General features: G+C 37.3%; 2 protein-coding genes and 2 long non-coding RNA genes across 6 annotated transcripts; 2 read left to right on the forward strand and 2 right to left on the reverse strand.

Annotated features, from left to right (window-relative positions):
- The first annotated feature begins 944 nt into the window (after positions 1 to 944).
- LOC131000818 (uncharacterized) lies at positions 945 to 2,432 on the forward strand. Its single transcript, XM_057926910.1, has 2 exons — positions 945 to 1,993; positions 2,152 to 2,432. Exons 1-2 carry the CDS (start codon positions 1,259 to 1,261, stop codon positions 2,326 to 2,328), a joined length of 912 nt encoding a protein of 303 aa, XP_057782893.1. The 5' UTR covers positions 945 to 1,258; the 3' UTR covers positions 2,329 to 2,432.
- Positions 2,433 to 2,578: 146 nt separating this feature from the next.
- On the reverse strand, positions 2,579 to 11,880 carry LOC131000816 (mediator of RNA polymerase II transcription subunit 14). 2 transcript variants are annotated; one of them, XM_057926907.1, is made up of 8 exons: positions 11,452 to 11,880; positions 9,542 to 10,621; positions 8,606 to 8,703; positions 7,894 to 8,068; positions 6,534 to 7,446; positions 5,404 to 6,425; positions 3,827 to 4,902; positions 2,579 to 3,664 (listed from the first exon to the last, which is right to left on the reverse strand). In XM_057926907.1, exons 1-8 carry the CDS (start codon positions 11,662 to 11,664, stop codon positions 2,884 to 2,886), a joined length of 5,358 nt encoding a protein of 1,785 aa, XP_057782890.1. In that variant the 5' UTR covers positions 11,665 to 11,880; the 3' UTR covers positions 2,579 to 2,883. The 2 variants fall into 2 exon arrangements, with proteins under 2 accessions (XP_057782890.1, XP_057782891.1); XM_057926908.1 differs by having other exon boundaries at positions 8,606 to 8,679; positions 11,452 to 11,851.
- A 2,005-nt stretch (positions 11,881 to 13,885) lies between these two features.
- LOC131000938 (uncharacterized) lies at positions 13,886 to 16,070 on the forward strand. Of its 2 annotated transcripts, none has more exons than XR_009093814.1 (3): positions 13,886 to 14,455; positions 15,439 to 15,523; positions 15,876 to 16,070. It is a non-coding gene; the product is annotated as an uncharacterized LOC131000938 (long non-coding RNA). The 2 variants fall into 2 exon arrangements; XR_009093815.1 differs by having other exon boundaries at positions 13,891 to 15,164.
- Positions 16,071 to 18,927: 2,857 nt separating this feature from the next.
- LOC131000941 (uncharacterized) lies at positions 18,928 to 21,104 on the reverse strand. Its single transcript, XR_009093820.1, has 2 exons — positions 19,400 to 21,104; positions 18,928 to 19,043 (listed from the first exon to the last, which is right to left on the reverse strand). It is a non-coding gene; the product is annotated as an uncharacterized LOC131000941 (long non-coding RNA).
- Positions 21,105 to 21,668: the final 564 nt, after the last annotated feature.

A 21,668-nucleotide genomic window follows, 5' to 3' on the forward strand; every position in this document is an offset into this window, starting at 1 on the left:
ATAATAATTAATTATATTATGAGTGAGGAAAATGATCCACCATACGATAGAAAGTTTCTGAAAATAGCAACGTTTTAATATCTTTTTTAATAAAATGATAAGGATGCAATTGATTGCTTTGAGGAGCTTAAGAAAAGACATGGGCTCACCTCTTTTTCTCTAAGGCATCTGAATTTAAACACCTTAGCAAAAGAAAAGGAGGTCAGACCTCAAAACAACCAATTGCATCCTTATCATCACTTTGAAATACTAAAACATTGTTACAATGATTAGTAGGTAACAAGAAGACATCCTGAACATCATCAACGGTCAAAACGATTGTTATACTGTTTGAAAATCATAAAACTCTATTATTAGGATTGGAATTAAGAAACCAATCCATTTTGCCAGGCTATGTATTTTAAATCATCAATAACTTGACATAAAATTGTGGGACGACATTTGATTATATGCACTAAACTTGAATCACTTAAAAAATACCAATTCACCATTTAAATACACAAAAGAATATATAACATACTTAATAGAAAATATGAATTTTATTCAAACAAAATATAATATAGGTACTAAGCAATGCTTGCATTAGCAGTATATTTATTGATCCAGATACTTACTTATCTAACACAAATACTACTCCATAAGCAAGCGATACATTGTAACATGCACGTCACAATATAAATATAAATAAAATCATCTTACCCGCTTGTTTCCTTCTCCTTTTCTATTTAGGCTCAGGAGCAGGCTCACTAATGCTCCCTAATAAGAAAAAATTATTTTCCAGAAAAAGATTGATCTTATTTTCTTTATCGTGCCTTGGCTTTAATTGTGATGATATAAACTATAACAAACACAAATAAAGAATTAGAAAAGAAATGCAGTAATTGAATTATATTCATAGGAAGAATGTGACAATACCTCAATTGAAGTCGTTTATAATGATGGAAGGTGCTGCGCGGTAGCAGACAAAACAATAGTTGAATGGGGAGACACGGCTCAAGCACCTGGCCCCAACGGGGGAACTTACGGCGACTGCCAACTGGAGGAGGCGCACAGGCAGCGAGAGGCGCAGCACTAAGCAGTGTAGGGCACTGCATCGCCGATTGGAGTTAGGTCATTAAGGAGGCGGAGTAGGGCACTGCGTCGCCGACGGCGAGGGGAAATTCTGGCTCAATGCGAGACGGAGAGGGTGAACTGTTTCGGCGCAGGATTCAAGGAGAGGGAAAGAAAGTGAATTGGGTCAAATATAGCAGGTCAAAAAATGTGGGTCGGGTCAACCCGTGATCCGCGAAAAGATCAACATGTACATGTACATGTTTGGTTTGTGTTATGCCACGTTTGGCGTGTACGATCGCGATCGAGTAACCTTAATTTGCTGCTCTCAGTAATTTCATTCATGGAGCTCGCTAGAGTAGTGAAGCTTCCACTTTCTTCATTCCTTGTTCGGGAAAAACAAATCCAACACCCAAACACGCCATTAATCCACACTAGAAAAAGCCTTCGGCACCAGAATCTCAATTCATCTCCCAATTATTCCATCACGCCAAAAACCCATTTCAAATCCCAACTTAACGATGAAACAACAAGAAGCAATTCTGAAATCTGTGGTGCCAAATTCAACCAGAAAACCCCATCTGAAAAGACAAATAACCTCGAAAGTTACGCGCCCACAATGTCTGAGATCGTGGAGTCATCCAGATTGCAGAACCTCGATCTTCAGCTTCAAAGATTTGGGCCCTTTTTCAGGATTACCGCCAAAAGCTTGGAATCGGGAAGTGAATTGGGGAGGGCGGAGGGAGTGATTAGGTTTTGGTTTGGGGGCAAAATTCTGCATTTGGATTCGATGAAGCTTCAGAGGGAGACAATTGGGATGAGTAAATCCATATTTGGGATTGGGTTATTTCTTGGCGCTGTAGCGATAAGGCTTGGATATGACTGTGGATGCGTTAAAGCTGAGTTGCTTGCTATCAACGACACTCATCTTTACCATTCCAAGGTAATATATTACTTTCATTTTACATTTAGTCATGTCAAATTGTGAAATACTATAGTGTGCAATGTGCATGCTTTAATTTCGTATTACGCTTCATGTTGAATAGTACTCCAATATAATTTTATGTTTAAGGATTATTAATTGATGGTGATAAATTGCAGCTTGTGAGATTTTACAAGAGGCTAGGGTTCAAAGAAGTGTACGAGGTAAAAGGAGGATCAGTACGAGATTTGAGCGACATGTTAGTTTGGGGTGGTGTTGGAACTCGCATGGATGCCAATCTGCAACACCTCATGCTCAAATGGTGTTCTAGATTCAAACCAACTGCTCCCACCTAAATTCAATCTCTACTCTTGTATAAAAGCACAATTTATTCACCAAATAGCATTGGGGTATTAATGTGTTTGTTTTATTTTATTTTTAATAAAAAAATATTTTAAAAGATCTCATGATAATAAATTAAAATTTGAGACCTTTAGATTCTAGCATTAACCAACAAAATGAATTTACTTTTGTATACTAGAATGTCACGAGGAGTATTTTTTTTGTTGTTGTTACAAAGTAAAGGAGTATTATAAAGAATGAGACTCATTTAAAAACAATCACATCTTAAATGTAAAATTGTTTTCCATCATAATAAGACAGTACGAGTACAATTACCTGAAATTTCTATGAGTAAAACCCAAAACCTATCACATAAAACACCAATCAAGAAGACACTAAAACTTGCTTTTAATGAGGCAAAATGATAGAGCGGGCCTCCTTTGACGAGTGGTCGTTGGGGGGAACTTTATGTACAAGGTAAGATCAAACATTAAAGTATACTTTGAATTTAGTCACCTCTTCTTCTACTCCTAGTTTCCTGCAAAAGCGACTCGTCGACGATCGATCCATCACGTCATTCCGATGCCGTCTCGTAGCCCTTGAAGGCACGCATGTAATGTTCGCTGTACGTTGTCGGCGACAACTCTTAACCTTCCCTGATTACTATCGCCACCTGACGATCCATTCACTTCCACGTTTCTCATCACTCTCTGTTTGCATTTGTCCCAGTCGTCACAGCGCAACCAGCAAGCGCGCCCTCCGTGGCTGCCCTCCATTCCGAGGAAGGAGACGATGGGGTTTTCGCCAAATGAGTATCTTAATCTGACAGAGACGCAGTAAGGCAACCAGGCAGCGCCGCCAGCAGCATTCAGATGGGGTATGTGGGCAGGATCGAGAACCACAGTCAGTGCAAAATCAACAGAGTTATGGGCTCGATCGTAGTGGATATTGCTCTTGGATGCTGATGAACTATCAGAGACCCCTTCCCTGTTGTACCCCATGTGATTCTCGAGGCACAGCTCGATACGGGATTTTTGTGCGGGGGCGGCTTCAGCTCCTTGCCCTTGACCTAATCCTTTCTTCCACGCAATGAGTTTCAAAAATTCTCTCAGAACTGAAATCGGCAAGGTCAGAAGAGTAATGAACGAAGCAACTCGAGAAGCGTCGTATGGCTCTGATGCAACACGCCGACTGAAGTAGTCGCATATCTCTCCTATTTCGGACTGAGTTAGTTCCTCTTGGGCAGCAGCTGGGTTTTGCTGCTGTTGTTGAGAATGATGAAACCGTTTCACACTGAGAACTTGGAGAAGAAGTTGAACTCTGTGAACGCTAACTGCAAACACATAGCCTCTGCAAAAAAATTTACTTATATCAGAAACTAAGGGCATACCAGAAATCACCCACATTGGTCTACAATTAAAGAAATAATAGAACACTGCAGAAAAACAAACATCTTCCTTTTTTCTTAAGAGTGTCTAACTGCATGCACGAGCTTTTGTGTGAGTGCCTTACCCGACAAAGAAGCGTAGGGCTGGCTGCTCCTGATCCAAATTCAATAAAGCACCTTCGTTATCCTTCAAAATTGACCCGAGGATCTCCTTTAGAAGATCTGGTAATTGTGCAAATAGCCACAGTACTCCAAGATACTTAAGAATGCCTCTCAGGACCTTTTTAAGTGCCACGAGAGGGACCCACCCTCCACCATAACCACCGTCATCGCCAAGTCCGATAATAGCAGTATTCAGTTCTCCCCTAACATGAGCAGGGACCCCGGAACCAGGTGGTCTACGTAATGGGCTACCCACAGGTAAATTGGGTGCTCCTGGAAGAGCAGTTCCTATGCGGTTCAAAGCAGCTAGAGCATTTCCTGCTCGAGATATTGCAACAGCACTTGAGAGGTTGGCCCTATTTCCTGAAGCACCTGACAGCTGTGGAGCTGAACCTGGATTGGGATTATTTGGATTAGGCAATCCAAGTGCTTGCTGAGCAGCTGGAAAATTAGAATCTATGCCGTTCAATTCTTGAGCAACATGCTCCATAATAAAAGGTCGAAATTGTGGGCAGGGAAGGGATCCTCCGATAGGTTGACCTACTTTTGGTGGGGTAGCTGGTTGCAGCCAGACTTGATCTCCAGCAAAACACCGCATGTCGACTGCAAAATTTTTGCGATATATAATCCTAATCCAATATGGACCTCTTAGTACCACAGAAACATCAATAGGCAACAATGAACTGGGAACAATTCCAGGACCACCTCTCGCCGCCGCCGCTGCTGCTGCCGCCAACACAGCTGCTGTATTGTGAGTTCCGATAGGGCCTGATTGTGTGGTTATGCCAGGATTACCTCCAGGACCAGATGAAGCTTGACTAGCATTTGTGTTGACATTGCTAGGCAGACCCTGAGATGGCACATATCCAGTCTGCTTTAAAGTGGAAGAAATAGAAGCTGTGATGCCAGGGAGTCCAGAAACAGGAGCAGCTCGTGCAGGCCTTGTAGCGGCAGCAAGAGCATGCAATGGCCCAGCAGTCAATCGAATGCAATCCAAAAGAGATGCAACCTCACCTCCATTAATGAAGTCTTCAAGAAACTATCCAAAAAAAAAAGCCCTTATGTTCATGTACTTGTATAGGAAAACACACAGGGAACATAACAAAATTATATGATTGCAGGGACTAGAGTGCACAAAAAACACTTCAGTAATTGAGTAACCAAGTATAACCAACTCATCCATAAAGTCAAGCTACTATTAGTAATTCAAAGAATAAACACAAAGACGCACATAGAGAGATGCAACACATCTTTCTGCATATATAGGAGGCGAAGAATGCTCAGTTTCTTAGATATGACATGACATTTGGATAAGAAAAAAGATTGCCACGACACAAGAATGAAGAGATATCAAAACATCAAGAATGTCCCAATAACCAATCTTTAATGTCTCATCTTCCTAAAGAATGATGAAATTTCAGTTGTATGTCAAAGTATATTTGATATATACTTCCTTCAGTGAAGTGAGAAGTGTGGACCACAGAGAGATTAAACAAAATAGAAATGAAAATCTGTTTTCTGGGCAACAAGGGAAACAAACCTTAGTATGAGGCCACAGCTGGTCAGGAGAAACATGCATTCTGCAGCCCTCTTTACCAGATTCCCACTCAACAACAAAGCGAGCAAGAACTCCTGAGCCAAAACTAAACCACAAACTCGTAAGTCCAACAGCCTCAATTCTAAAAGCTCTTCTCATCTGTTCAGAGAACTTTTCAGAACCCTCTGTTGCAAATTTTGATCCAGGAGATGATTTGCTATCTAAGCTTGCATTGCTATCATCTATCTTCTCATCAGTCCTTGCACCAAGTAGTTTTCGCATTCCAAGAGCAAAAGTCCGAGCATTTGATAGTCTTTGTATATCAGCCACCAACTTTTTAATACTATCAGCCTCCACAGAGTTGTAACTCAGTACAACACCTTCTGAATCATAACGAATATGAGAATCCACATCAGATGTATTAGCTATTCGAACACCAGAACCCCATGGTGTAGTATTGCTCCCTTTCTGAAGCTCCCACAAGTCTTTATAGTGTGGGTCAATAATCTTGACATCCCAGTACAAGCTTCCAGGTCTGCCCAGCCTCAAACATATGTACTGCCATGTATCACCTCTAGAAAAAGGAAGGCGGAACCACAAGTTTGAGGATGCACTTCTCAGACCCACCTCTTCAACATAGGGGATATCAAGTGCCTCCATCTGACTGGTCAACCGGGCATGTTTTATACACAGTGAACAATGCCTTACTATGTGAAGAAGAGCAGAGACATAAATACTTGGGGATGCATTGCCCTTATTTGCTTCAGCTACAAGATTTGCAAAACTGTGTCCTCCAGTTTTATTAGGATGGTCGCAAGAAATAAGTGACTGTGTGGTAGGAAGTTGAGCTTGTGGAACTTCCTTGATTTTCCTTCTCTTGTTAGAAGATTCATTCACTTCTAGAGAATGGAGTGAGGGAAGAGATTTTAACATATCCAACACAGTGCGCTTTCGAGGTCTGCCATCTTGTTTAGTAACATTTTCTTGATTTGAGTTGACGAAAACAGCAGAATCCAGTGTGGAAGCTGAGAACAGGAGATGAGGCAAGCATGGAACATGTGATTAAGAGTACAAGAAGGGTTAATGCAATCAAAGAAACAAAGGCAACAAGAACAGTACAGATTTCCCCTTACCTGTGGGAGAAGCAACCCATGGGTTAGATCCAGAGACAGCAAAGCTACCAGACACAGCCTCAGCAGGAAAACCTTTAGATTCATTAGACTTTGCACTCATTACTGAGATCGCGGCGCCAGGACGCTGGGCTGGAATCAAAGGTCGAGTTGAGTGAAGTCCAGATACCGTAAGCTGATCGTCCATTATACCATAAGAACCAAAGCCACCAGAATGTGGCGACCTGAGAGCAGCCAAATCTTGATCTGATTTTGAAGCTGTTAATTTCTTGCCAGCTTGGCTTTTCACCAAGTTGGTTGATAGTGAATTGGTAGACCCAGAATGCATCGAGCTCTTAAAATTGCTCAGTGCATTTTGCGATGTTTGTCCTTCCCAGTTAGGGGATGACATTGAAGGTTTTATGCTGTGAATATTCATAGTACCCAAGCCAAAATTGGATGAAGAGGTTAAAGCAGATGTGGAGCTCTGTCCATTTGACCCTTTCTCAAGCTCAAAAACTTCATCGACAATAGAGGAAAAACTAATGGGAATATTAGACCGAAGCGATGTGCCATCCAAACTTGAGTTAGAAGGAATACCATGTTCAGAAGTCTCATTACCATTAACCTCATTGGGAACTGATAGCATCTTCCTACTGTCAAGAAGGCTCAAATTGAGTTCATCTTCACACATGTGCATCCGGCTAATATCCAAGTTTTTTACTCGAATAACTTTGCTGATGTCACCAAATGGCTCAGCTTTCCCTGAGGATTCAGACTGAACTTCAATTAACTTGGGACAGGGTTTAAATTCCTTATCAAGCTGCATCAACAAGAAATAAGAACTTCCACACTCGGGGAATCCCATGAACAGTGAATTTGAGTCTTCTGCTAGGGTTTTAGGCAATTTTGCTGCTGTAAAACCATGCTCAAATACCTGCAAGAAAATATGGGCATACGTAACTAGTTTCCTCAAATAGATATTACTTTATGGAAAATATGCGTATTGGGTGTCCAACCTCTTGTGTAGACAAAGTAATTTTTGCTCTTGTTACATATATTTTGATATGCAACATAGTTTGTTACCTACATGAGACCCACTGTGTGTCATTTGCTATAAGTGGCATCAGAAATATCGCAACTTCCATGTGCAGTGTTTTATCACTCTTGTACTATAAGGGCTATAACATAGCTTATAGAGCTAAAACATCAGGCATCTCTAGTAGGGAAATGGAAAAGTGCATTTGGATAACTATGTGTATCTTACAGTTCCTTTTTCTGACTGTGTAAATGAAAATCAAGTACAGTTAGCAATTTCAATAACTTCCTCTGGGGTAGCAATATCACAATTTCATCTTAAAGGTACTTAAGAGATTATACATACCTCAAGACCCAAGAATCTCCCAATGCATGCAAATAAATGTAGAATACTATTCCTCCTCAAGTTGATAAAAGCCTTGGCTGCCGTAATACTTCCCTGGTTCAGTGCCTCTTCACACTCTAACAGAGTTTTCGATGATATGATATTTTTTGAAGAGCGAAGAAGAAAACGGCCATTCCTACAAGATAAAAGGAAAAACAGTCGTTAGTTCTCATTAGTTCCCCTATTTGAGATTCTACTTATATAAGATCACTTTTGGAGCTTATTGTATCATAATGAGTTTGCTAAATAAGGTTCTTTTCTCCATCCCACAGAATAAGTTAGATCTGCCTTTTCTGAAAGAAAACCTTACCAAACCTTCATACATTACTCGTGAGTTCTAAGATACTTTCATAACTTCACCAAAAACTTACAGATATCTCAAAACATCTTACATACAGAGGCATCAATTGAGTCATCCAATAACCTATATGTGCACCACATTCATATAGCTAAAACATAACAATATCAAGTATATTAGCAGAGTCAGGCACACACACAGAAGGGGGAAAAAATAAAAATCCTCAACTTATACAGTAATCAGATAGACTAAAAAGAATTAACTGATCATATACAAGGATGTATCATATAGCAGTACATATTATATTGTCAAATATCATTGGGGAAAATTCAAAGAGCATAGGCATTGGCAAGAGAAAAGGAAGTAAAAGAAAACCTTATGTTTATTCCAAGAGCAAAAAAAGAAGAACCATAGGCACGCAAACGGAGAACTTCCTCATCATCATGCTTCTGCGAATCAAATGCACTATCCATCTGTCAATGCAAAAATTAAAATCATGGTTTACAAGTGAATAATATTTTATATATATATAAAAAGCAATGCATAAGAACCAAAAAAAGGGGAAAACTCAGAATGTCATTGTATAAGAACAGTTTCAGATGATATTGCACTTGGTTTAATAACAAAAATTAACAATATGCTTAGCTGATTATGTTATTTTAGGTAACTGAGCATCAATTTGGCGGGGGATGGCAGTACACATAATCTAGTATTCCCAAAAGTTACAGGATTACATGTAGGTCTGGTATTGAGGCATAATCAAAAGTACCATCAAAATTTAGATGGGAAACATTACACTGAAGAGAGCCAGGAACATAACAGAATTAATTTAGACGGAAACTTTTCATAAACATTATCCAAGAGCATATCACGAAAACAGATAGAGAATACATATCTTAAAACATAAAGATGTGGAACTGAGGCCTTTCTTCAAAGAAATAAGTCAAAATTTTTGCAATGTACCATCATCAAATCAAGGAATAGTTGTGAGAAAGATACAATAAAAATCTGCCTGAGCTTGATAACAGCGCTCTAACAATAATTATTATCATTATCAACTGATACAATATTGCGTATAAATAATCAAATGGCAATTTGAGTCATATAATAATAATAACAATAATGAATTATTGTAGTTCTAGTTAAATTCTGGAAGACAAAAGCACAGATAGAAATTAATTTTTGGATGTTCAATTTTTTTATTTTTTATTTATAGGGGAACACAGGCAGATTTATCTTCTCTCTTCACCAGATACAAGAATAAGCAAACCATAGTCACTATTCAGAGAGATAATATAAAGACATTAGTACCTTTTCATTTTCAGTTTCAGAACCATCCAAATGAAATTTAATTTGGACGTCTCCTGAAGTTCTATTGATCTCTACATTCTTCTCCACTTCCTTGTATATCTCAAGTAGGCGAGTATATCTATTACAGCTGATGGCTCTGAGCAGTAGCAACTCAACGTCGATGCAACTTCGGTTAAGGTTAAATTCTGCCTCCTTGCCAGTTTGAGGATCAATTACAAATGTGCTATGCAAACACTTTATTTGCATATCAGGACCTGGTTCAATTTTTAAGAATGGGGACGCCCCTGCTTCAGATGAAGCATTACTTTTATCAAGCTCTAACCAGTATATGATTTTCAATCCAGGAGTCCGTAACCCAGCAGAATCAGTTTCTCCATCTTGAGCACCATGGGTGAAGGCAGCGCTCCCTCCCTGCCCAACAGTACCATCAGATATGAGTTCAAAACGAATAGCATCCTTCCATCTGCCTTGTCGAAGTGTTTGCACTTGTCTTATAACAGTGTCCATAGTAAGGGCAACACAGAGCTCATGTAGAATAGAATACAATGTCATGAATGGTGCTTCTGACGCAGCCATTCTACGTTCCAAATCATCTCCTAGAGCATGTCGCCGGGATGCTTCTACTTTCACGAGTCCACTTCTCTCACCAACAAGCAACTCCAAATGCAATATTCTCCACATCGATAAGTGACCTCGATAACCAAGTGTAACTAGAATTTTGAATTCCCCATCAACACGAAGCAAGACAACACCATCCGAGACTTTGATTTCAGTAAATTCTTTTGGCAGTGAAACCTCAAGCAACTTGGACCTAACAAGTGTATCTAGTTTCTTTAAAGCCGGACCTTGCTGGTCCTCATTCAATGTACCCAACATGCCCACATCTTCTACACATTTTGGTAAACGCTGATAAGTTCCAGTAAGAAGAACCTCAATGGCCGAGGGAACATCATAGATAGGAGCACGAGCTTGTTGTAGCCCCTCATGCATGAAAAACATGGAATCTGCAGCTTGAGTGAAACAAGTTTCATGACTGGATAGAGTTGATGCAAGTTGTTGGCAATATTGTATCAAAGGAACCTGCGACTCCAATAGCAAGAACCAACAAAAAATATTGAATGAACATTTTTTTTCTTTACCCAACAAAGAGTATGAGAAGGTAAAATAACATAGTATAATCTTGAACATTGAATAGCAACTCTTCTCTGACATTATGATAACGAAATGCAATATGGTCATCAGACAATTTTGGAAAAGCAGCTTGAGTAAATTGTCTGCCACCTATCTAATGACCTATGTAATAGAAAACTAACTTGCAGCGATATGTAGAATAACAGACACTGTAAACTCTGTAAGGTACAAGCTATATAGATGTAGCCCCAAAGAAAACCCAAAGGGTACTGCCACCAGATTAAAACAAATTCGCTATATGGGTCCTAAGGAAAAGTGAAATTTAGATCCTCTATCTGTACCCACCAATCAGAAACAACACAGAAAGGCACACAGTCTCGCAAGTAACTCTTTTGACTAAATCCTCCAACGTTTACCAACACCTTCAATTATCAATAGAGTCCCAGTTCCTAAATTTATAGAGTCTTTATCTCACATTTAATCATGAACTTCCCTCCGACACAAGTTAAACTGCAATATTCCTATATACCTGAAAAACACCTCCATCCACCACCCCCTATTTAACTGATCAAAATGAAATCAAGAATTTCATAGCACAGCTACTTAATCTATCATCAGTTCTATCCAATATAACCTAAATGCCTTAGCATTTCAACTGGGCAAATCCACCTTAAGTCCAGAGAAACTAAACATGCTTAATCCACTGCCACTACATTGTGATACATATCCATACAAAACCTGAAACAGAAAAACAAAACAAATTTGATAAATAGAAACACCTGTTGGCACCACTTAGCGAGGACATCAAGACGGAGCATCCGCTGCTGCGTCTTAACAATGTACTTCAGAATCATAATCTTCTTCTCGGAGTCTGACAACGACTCCGAAGACTTGGATTTCTCCACCAATTCCTTGAGCGCGACGTAGGATTCCTCCGCGGCCCGGCCCACCAGAGCCGCGAAATTCACCGTCTCCTGCCCTACCTCCGTCATGATTCCCCTTGACCCCCAACTGAATTCGCTGAATTACCACTTGATTGCAAAGAATCGTTCTGAACAAAAAGAGGAAGAAGAAATCATCGGAGCAGGATGTTTCTCGGTCTCTCTCTCTCTCGCCGCTGCGCTAAGCCTTTCTATTCTTGTAAAAAGAAATCGATTTTTAGATCGTACTGTTATTTTAAGAGTCAAAGACCGACTTACAGTACTCACCTCGGGCCGTCGAACTGCCCCGTTCTTTTATAAGCCCGGTTGGATTCAATTTTTTTCCTTTAATTTTATTTTTCAAACTTAATTTTGGGTTAATTACATAAAAACGTACTGAATTTTGCACCTAACTTCTACTTTTATCATAAATTTTAAATTTTATCTCAATTTTTATAAATTTAATAGATAGTTTAATTTTGTCACAATTTTCATAAAATTCTCAATAGATGGTTCAAAATTTAAAGTTCATCGAAAAAACAAAAATGAGTGTAAAGTTTATGAATTTTAATGTAATTAACCCTTTAATTTTAGTTTTAACATGTCCCCAATGCATTACTTTTAAAATAACATAAAGTATTTAATTACATATATCATGTCACTGATAAATATTGAACTTAAAAATCTTACCAATATTTATGTATATAACTCGTGTACGGTCTAAAAATACATATATTTACTTATTATTGGATGTACATGACCGATCCAAGCAACAGTTCATACTAACATAACATTATCTTATCTCACAATTTTGTTAGGACTATTTTTTTTTCATCTAATAATAATAATAACAATTTTAACCTTAAATAAATAAACTCAAACAAAAAAAAATCAAAATAGTGGTTATCCCACATTAACACCCCCCCCCCCCCAATTATTTCTTAATCTCTAAACATGTCTTCCCTTTCTCCCTTTCCTTAACACTACCTTGCAGTCGGATTTTGCCCTCTCTATTGAACACAATGTCGCGCTCCCTCCCAACTAGGGTTGTCGGTTACCCGAACTCGAAATTGGCATATTTCACTAACTGTTTCCGAACCGTTTTAGGTGTTCGGTTACCCAATAACCGCTTCGGTTATTTGGGTATCCGAAATATCCATTTAAAAAATTAAAATTTAAATAATTTGCTAGATAGAGGATTTGAACCTTAGTCTCTTAAAAATATACAAAGCAATTTATCCACTAGACTAAAGCTCATTCTTATACTTTAAATATATCATAATTTTATTTTAGCTAAGACTCGGTTTTTTTTTAAAAATAAATAAATGAATGAATTAGTAATTAAAATATATATAATATATATATTAAATAATTTATTAAATAATTTTCGGTTATTTCGGTTAACCCGTTTCGGTTATTGGGTTAACCGATACCCGAAATTTTTCTAAAAATGATACCCGAAACCGAACCGATAACCAAAAAAATCGGTTATTGGATACCCAAACCCGGAAATTTCGGCTCGATTAACGGATTATCCAAAACCCGATAACCAATTAGACAGCCTGTCACAGCCCAAAACCGTTTACTACCTTTGCAAATTTTATTTGAAAATTTTTATATTTTCGAGATATTAAAAATATAAATCTATGAGTCGAGTTTGTGGAGAATTATCTAGTCGCGCCCCTAGCTAGATATATGACTCTAAATTCTAGGTTATACCTATAGAAATAAAGTTTTATATTCTAAAATATTTTTATATAAATTTGGGCCTAAATAAATTTATTTACTTAAATATATTTATCATGGACATTATATTAATTTTGGATTAAGAATAAAATATTTTCATAAATTTTGTTAGTGTTGGGCTTATTGTTATTAATGTGCCAAATTCTTTTGCAATGATCCTAAAACAATTATTCAAGTTTCAACATTTATAGTTTATTAATGATTTCAAGGATTTGGATACCTTATTTTCGTATCTGCAAATTAACAATTTCTACTCTATTTATTTACATTTGTTTAAAGAAGTCTCCAAGCCAGCCATTCCTATTTTCATTCTTATCAGATATCTAACCGCCCTAGTTAGATATGACTTTGAACTATAAATTATACCTATAGAAATAGAAATTTATTTTCCCAAAAATTCTTTTAATATGAAATTGGGCCTACATGAGTATTTGCATAATTTTTACAGTGGGCCTTAATTTATTTAGATTGGGCTAAAGTATATTTCAAGCCCATAATTCCTCTTGCTGATTTCATTTTATGATTTTTCCTTCCAAGCAAACGTGTATTTCTCCCCAGCCACAATTCTATCTCTCATCTTTGGCCACATCATTTTTTTTAAAACAACAAGTATCAAACTTTCCTATTTAAAGCATCGGCCTTCATCATCTGATTTTTCGAAACATGCCAAAAACACAGCAAGCTTTAAAATTATTTGTGCTCTTTTCTCTGCACAAGGTAATTTTATTATTTCTGTAAATTTTTCATTCTTCTCCAGTTCACTACTGTATCCCATATTTTGTGCAGAGATAATTTTTAATAATCTTTAAACTCTCACAATTCATTTTACTCTCAAATTCCAAAATCCCCAACATCTTCAATTCAAAAGCAAACAGAAGATTCAAAAGCAAACTTTGATCAGCAAGCCAAATTTGATTTCCACAGCAGCAAATTTTGAAGCAGCAAACTTTGAAGCAACAAAGTTTGATTGATCTATTTTCACACTTTCACACGTTCTATGTCAAATATTTCAATCTATTTAAACATCAATGTATCATTCTCAAATTCACAAATCAACAAAAATTCACTCAAATATTTCCAATTCGCAGCAACTGATTTACTTCACTCATTCAAGCTGGTAATTTTAATAACTTTTGAAAAGTTATTTCATTTCAAGCATATCAACAATTTTCTGCATTTTCGCCAAAACCAAGGCTAAACATCAAAAACTTTGTTTTCAAAATCCAATCATGCATACATCTATTTTTCTGTAATTTATATATTGCTAAATACATGAAAAAGAAAATAGAATAAATCTTATATACTATTACATAGGATAAAAGAAAAGGGTTAGAGATGAAGAAGGAATTCTGGAGTGTTGCCGCCGGCGCTACGCGCCACGGCGACCTGAGAGGTAGGGGACAAGGGCGGCGGCGCGGTGGCCACGGCCGCTGCTGTGCTGTTCTGATCGGGGCAGCGAGAAAGGGGCCTGGGCGGCGCCGCTGTCGACGCAGGGGCGGCGATGGTGGTACTGCTATCGGCTAGAAGGGAGAAGGAAGGTGAGGGTGACGCCGGGCAGGAGGTGGTGGCGGCGAGGGTCGCCGGAAATGGAGGCGCGGCCGCGGCTTGGCGCGGCGAGGAGAGGGGTAGAAGGGAGACAACAGCAGATGAGGAAAAAGGAGAGTGAGGGAGGGAAGTCGATGAAGGGGAAGAGAGAGGACAGGGGGAGGCAGAGTCGCCGGCCGTCCGGTGGCGCGGTGGTAGGAGGCCGAGAGGGAGAGAGAGGGGTGGAGAGAAGAGAGAGAGCGGCAGTGAGAGGGAGAGTGAGGTTATGCGTGGGTGTTGAGGTATGAGATTTAATTAGGGATTGTTAGATGGGCTTAGGAATGGGCTTTATTTTGGGTCTTAATTTTATTAATTGAATTGGGCTTCTAATTTAGTTAATTCTTTTAAGTAGTGAGCATAATTTATTTAAGCCCATAATTACTCTTTTAATTATTATTCCCATTTCAGATTTTCTAAAAAAAAAAAAACTTATATAAATAATTTTCTCAAGTTTAATTATATTTAAAATATTTTAATTAAGTCCTTATGTTTTATTATTTAAATTTATCTGACTAGGTGCGGCGCGACTAGGATATGAATTTTAATTGTATTACTCAAGTTAGCATTCAAGTTGAAGTTCAAGTTCAAGTTAAATTTCCAGGTGTGGGATTTATTTCAGTACATGCACGTGGTTAATATTTGTCCATTTTAATATTATGTGTTTACCGTATGTGTTGTAAAAATATTTATCGTTAGGGGCCAACATAATTGGTCCAGGACTTCACCGTCCTTGGTATGCCACAATGCGATTTCATGTTACAGGGTTGCAACCATTATATTGTCGCCAGGGGCCCACATATAGGGTCCGGGACATTAAAGTCCTTGGAGTTGCCACAGTGCGTATGGAAGTTATGTTACGTTATGACAATATGTGTTACCATTTTATTAACATGGACAATTATTGCATGTTCCCACACTGAGTGTACCATGTATGCTCATCCCATATTCAACAGTTTCAGGTGATTGATATCGGAGGCGCGTGGAGAGTCGAATGGGCGCGTCGAATCTATTTAAAGATAAATGTTTCTTAAAACATATTATGTTATTTCATGTGATATCTTTTGGTTATGTAAACTCTGAAATTCTATACTATTTGAGATTTGTGTGTGATTTATTTAAATAAATGTTGTTATATTATTTTAATGTCATGACTTGTTTAATTTATATTTAAATTCATTTCAAATATTTATTTAAGAATTTATATCTTTACGAAAATATATACATGGATACATACATAATTTTTAATTATATAAAGATTTTATTTTGTTATATTTTCCGCTGCTAAAAAGATATTATTTTATACTTAGAGTTTTTCCTTAGTAAAAGTTTTATTAATTAGTTAATTATTTTTCTGACATCTTCATGTCGTGCTTTGAAAATAAAGTTGTTAAATTTATGATTTCAAAATCAAGATTTATATTTGAATACATTATTGAAAATTTTTGATATCTTATAAATCGTTTTAAAAGTGCTTTAAAAACCAATTTTATTTAAAGGTTTCTTTTTCTTAAAATTATTTTCGAAAATATTTAATTTAAAAGTGAGTTTTAAATTATTTTAAAGGACTTCCGCATTAAATATTTATTTAAATTTTATATTTAACTCCTTAATTAGATTAGGGTGTTACACAGCCCTACTCCCAACCTATTCCCAGATTAAATAAAACCTATTCCCAGATTAAATAAAACTTAATCTGTCATTATATCGGAGGGTAATTTGGACTCTTTGAAACATTGTTGAATCTTACAAATTTTATCGGAGGGGAATGGGCCGATTTATAAGCTAAAGAATAATAATATTTTTTGTTCGGGCTTGGTCCGATCCATATCTCGAGCCTTCATGATATATATTTAGGGCGTGTTTTGGGTAAGGGATTAGCCAGCATAATTAGTAAACTAGATTATTAACGTGGATAAATATGTGTTACTAATATTGGTTGGTTGTTTGCTATTATGGTTAATTAATCATGATTTTCGTTTGGTATCCATATTTCAAGGTTAGATAAGCTTAAAAATGGACACAATTGCATGGCCGTATTAATTATCCTGCGTAATCCGAAGATGGAGGCGGTATTAATTATCCTGTGTAATCCGGATTTTTAGCTCAGGGCCTTCACATATCGTAGGGCCGTCCGCATAAGTGTTATAGAATACCAAACTCTTTACTACTCTATAATAACTTAACTAATATGTTTGTAAAGCCCAAAACCAAACACGGCCTTAGGATACAAAATAATCGTATTAGTCTAGATACGTAATCTATTTTGGGCTTATCTCATTACCAAACATGCCCTAAAAAAATTTAGAGAGTGTTTGATATTCATGTTGGGATCAAGGAAAATATGAAAAATCTAAGATAAATAGTACTCCTTCCGTCCGAGCACTGTATCACTTTGATTAATTAACGAGGGGGTGAGTGAAGCTTCTTTTTTTTTGAAGGAGGAACAATAGTTTTCGTTCGAGCATTAGCCCATCTTTAATAATACTAGTGTATAACCCGTCGAATTTCGACGGGACTTTAAATTATGATTCAAATTATTTATATTATTTTAATATAATATAATTATTTTTTAATTAATTTAGCTTGATGCTATAGAATTCATATTACTCCTTCCGTCCCGCTTTAAATTATCTAAAATAATTGGACATGAAGATTAAAAAATGTATGATAAAGGTGTGAAGTGGTGGTGGGACAACAAAAAAAGTAGTGTTAAATGCCCGATTTTATTTTTAAATTTGGTTTGGTTCATTTGAAATGGGACAACCCAAAATAGAAATTGGGTCATTTGATGTGTGACAAAAGGAGTATATTAATCTCAATTATATTCATCAATTAAATGTTAATTTTTTGCTATAATAATGAAAATACTACTCCCTCCGTCCCACTAATGAAGACACACTTTTCTTATTGTGTTGTCCCAATAATAAAGGCACACTTCCAAATAAGGAAATAATTAGGCTTTAAGATACACTAATTAATTGCACCTTAATTAAAGTATAAATAAGAAACAAAAAAAACCTAAAGAGATTTTCTATCTCTCGGCCTCTCTCACTCTCTGAAACCCTAAGATTCCGCCGCCCTCAGCCTCCATCCGCACTGCCCTCCTCCGAAACCCTAATCCCCCTTTTCCCTCTCTCTGGAACCCTAGATCTACGCATTTATGGCCGATAATATGGGTTGGTCGGCGTATTTGAACTCCGAATTCGTCCCCGATTCGGAGGACGAAGAATTCTTTGAGGAGTTACCTCTGTTGCCGTCGCCGCCGTCTGGTTATTTCTATGAGGGGAGCGGCGGATTCCAGGGTTCTGAGGAGTCCGCCGGTGGTGCTTTCATAGAGGATTCGAGGGTTCCGAGGAGTCCGATCCGGCGACCCATATATCGCCGTCCCTCTACATGAGCTAATATCAATGTGGGAAAGATAAATGAGCTAATATATTCATGGAGATTGACCCTTTAATTTAGGTTATGAATTGATGAAGTTTAGTATAAATTCAATGTGGAATAAATTGACGGGTTATGAGTATAATGTGAAAATGAGGATTATTTCAAATTATATACATGATCAAATTAAATTGAATAACTTATTTATTTAATATATATCTTACTATCATTTTCTTTATTTTATATGACCAAATTAAATTAAATTACTTATTTATTTAAAATATATCTAACAATCATTTTATTTACTTTAGCCAAGTTCAGTTTAAGAACCTATTTATTTCAGAAACATCTATACTTTTATTTAGGTTTGCAAATGTTAAAATTTAATTTCGACTTTTTAGATTTTGAATTATGAAGTTTATTGTAAATTTAATGTGAAAATCTATTGCAGTTATAAAAATATGTGGAAAACTATTTATTTGAAATACATATTATAAGTATTTCTTTATCTGTATTTTCCAATGATTAAATATAATGATATCTGTGACACCCAAATCCGTTTTAAATTTACATGAAAACGCACGCGGAAAAACCATGAATATAAGTAAATATTTAACAAGAAAATAGTGAAATAAATTTTTATTTAAAGAATTTTACTCAAAATAACATCTTTAAGGAAAAATAAATACAAAACATTTGACTCGCCATTCGACCTTCCACGCGCCTCCGGCCTTTAAAACCTGAAAATGTTAAGTATGGGATGAGCATACAGGGTACACTCAGTGTGGGAACATGCAATTATTGTCCACGTTAATAAAATGAGAATCACATATGATCAATACATTCGTAACTGAAAGTCGCACTGTGGCATACCAAGGACCTTTCCGTCCTGGACCGATTGAGCCGGCCCCTGGCGACTGGTTGCAACCATAACTGTAACATGAAATCGCATTGTGGCATACCAAGGACTTTAATGTCCTGGACCCATTGAGCGGGCCCCTAGCGATATAATTTAATGCAACTCACATATGGTAAACACATGATATTAAAATGGACAAGAATTAACCACGGGCATGTACTGAAATAAATCCCACACCTGAATTTGAACTTGAAGGTAAACTTTGAGTAATTCAATCAAAAGTAACGTCCTAGTCGCGCCGCACCTAGTCAGATAAATTCAAATAATAACATATAAGGGCCTAATTAAACTTTAAAAATAATAGTAATAGTAGTAGTTTAAATCTTAAGAATTTATTATCATAAAATCATTTGAAAAATAATCATCGGTTTAATGAATCAAATAATAAAATGCATGCTTCTTTAAAATTTGAGTTGGGATTTAATAAAATCAGGTCCAATGCAATAATGAAATTTAAAATATGAAGCCCAATCATTTTGAATAAAGGGAGCCCAGCCCAATAAATTAAAAATCAAATAGGGCCCAAGCCCATTTCCACCCCTTCACCCTAATTTAGCTCTCATACCTCAACACACCCACATAACTCACGCACCCTCCCTCTCCTCTCTCAGCTGCTCTTCCCTTCTCCCTTCTCGGCCTACTGCCGCCGCCACCAGACGGCACGCCACCGCCGGAAGCCGGCGACTCTGCCTCCCCCTGTCCTCTCCTGAACCTCTCTCTCTCTCTCCATCGACTTCTCTCCCCCTTTCTGCCCTTCTCCTCGCCGCTCCAAGCCGTGGCTGACTCCTCCTCCGGCCTTATCCTCCGCCAGCCGTCGCCTGCTCCTGCCCAACACCGCCCTCACCTTTCTCTCTCTCTCCAGCCGACAGCGCGGCCACCCTCGCCGTTCCGCGACAGAGAGTAGCGGTTGATCAGGCCGCCTCCCTCCGTCCCAGATCCGGCGCTGCTGCTGCTGCTGTACTTCTTCTTCATCGCCAGCCGTCACCCCGGCTTCTCTCCGCCGGCCACCGTGGCGCATGCAGCGCACGGCGCCGACTCCTCTCTTCTCTGTCCCTATTCCTCTTTCCACCTCTTCTATTTCTTCTCTATTTTAAATTTGTTGTAAATTAGTGAAAATGTTATTCTTCGATTGTAGGGCTTTTGATTCTTTTGAAAATTTGGGAATTTACAAAGAAAACAGAAATTATTGCATATGAGTATTTAAACTTACAGAAAATATTAAAATTACCGAATGATGATGTGCAGTGAGAAATGGCAGATTGAGTTTATATGGTGAAGTGAACAGATGAAGAGTAAATTGCTGGTATACAAATTCGGGTGATTTGTGTTTAAATAGTACTCAATTCTTGGGCTGCACGAAATTAAATTTGTGGCTGAAGATTTTTAAGTAAAATCATGTGGCTGAAAAAGGAAAAAAAGAAATTAAGTGGCTGAAGATGAAAAATGGAATTGTGGCTAGGGAGAAAACACGTAGCTATTGTTTCAATTAGAAACGGTAGAAATTTCAAAACAGTAAGTAAAGAAGAAATATAAATGCTAATGATTTTTTTCTAAAATGAGATGGGCTCATAATACTTTAGCCCAACAAAAGTAATTGAGGCCCAATATAGAGAAATTTATTCAGGCCCAATAATGGTAAGTAGTTATATAAGAATTAAGGCCCAATATAGGAAATTATACGATTATGTATATACATGGCCTATTCTTTGAGAAATAAATTTACTATTTACTAAAATTAAAATTTGTAACTTAAAATTAACTATCTAACTAGGGGCGCGACTAGATTCATCACAACTCGACTCATAGATATATATATTTTAATAACTCAAAAATATACTAATTTTCAAATAAAATTTGCAAAGGAAATAAACGGTTTTGGGCTGTGACAATATCAATGTGAAAAAAATAGATGGCTTAATGTCTACATGAAGATTGAGCTTTTTATATAGATTATGAATTGATGGAATTTAGGATAATTTCAATGTGGGATGGATGAAGAAAAGATGTAAAAATGTCATTTAATATAGAATTGAGAATGATCAAAATACTAACATGTGAGAGTGCCATATAGGATAGAGAATGAAGGAGAGGTCTTGAATATGTATTCTATTTAATAATAGATAGTAGGGCTGGGAATTTCGGGATCGGGTAATCGGGTACCCGATACCCGACCCGAAAAAATCGTGTATCGGGTACCCTATACCCGAAAAATTAGGGACTGGGTTCGGGATCAGGTATTTAGGGTGGGGAAAAATCGGGTATCGGGTATACCCGATCGGGTATCGGGTATACCCGAAATACCCGATTAAAATTAAATATATATTATATTATTTAATTAAATTTTAATTCTTTAATTTCAATTTTCAAATCAAACTCACAGTCTGTACTCTGTAACCCTATTCCCTCTCAACTCTCGCCGCGCCCCCAGCCCTTAATCGGTCAATCC

Source organism: Salvia miltiorrhiza, chromosome 8, assembly GCF_028751815.1.
Source record: "Salvia miltiorrhiza cultivar Shanhuang (shh) chromosome 8, IMPLAD_Smil_shh, whole genome shotgun sequence".
Taxonomy (NCBI): domain Eukaryota; kingdom Viridiplantae; phylum Streptophyta; class Magnoliopsida; order Lamiales; family Lamiaceae; genus Salvia; species Salvia miltiorrhiza.

What these genes read in the sequence shown, in the direction of transcription:
- LOC131000818 (XM_057926910.1), top strand. Translation starts at nt 1,259, where the DNA reads ATGTGGGTCGGGTCAACCCGTGATCCGCGAAAAGATCAACATGTACAT. An exon ending in CTCATCTTTACCATTCCAAG is followed by an intron (nt 1,994 to 2,151) that starts GTAATATATTAC and finishes GATAAATTGCAG; the next exon opens with CTTGTGAGATTTTACAAGAG.
- LOC131000816 (XM_057926907.1), bottom strand. Translation starts at nt 11,664, where the DNA reads ATGACGGAGGTAGGGCAGGAGACGGTGAATTTCGCGGCTCTGGTGGGC. An exon ending in TCGCTAAGTGGTGCCAACAG is followed by an intron (nt 10,622 to 11,451) that starts GTGTTTCTATTT and finishes TTGGAGTCGCAG; the next exon opens with GTTCCTTTGATACAATATTG. An exon ending in GGAGATTCTTGGGTCTTGAG is followed by an intron (nt 7,447 to 7,893) that starts GTATGTATAATC and finishes ATTTTCTTGCAG; the next exon opens with GTATTTGAGCATGGTTTTAC.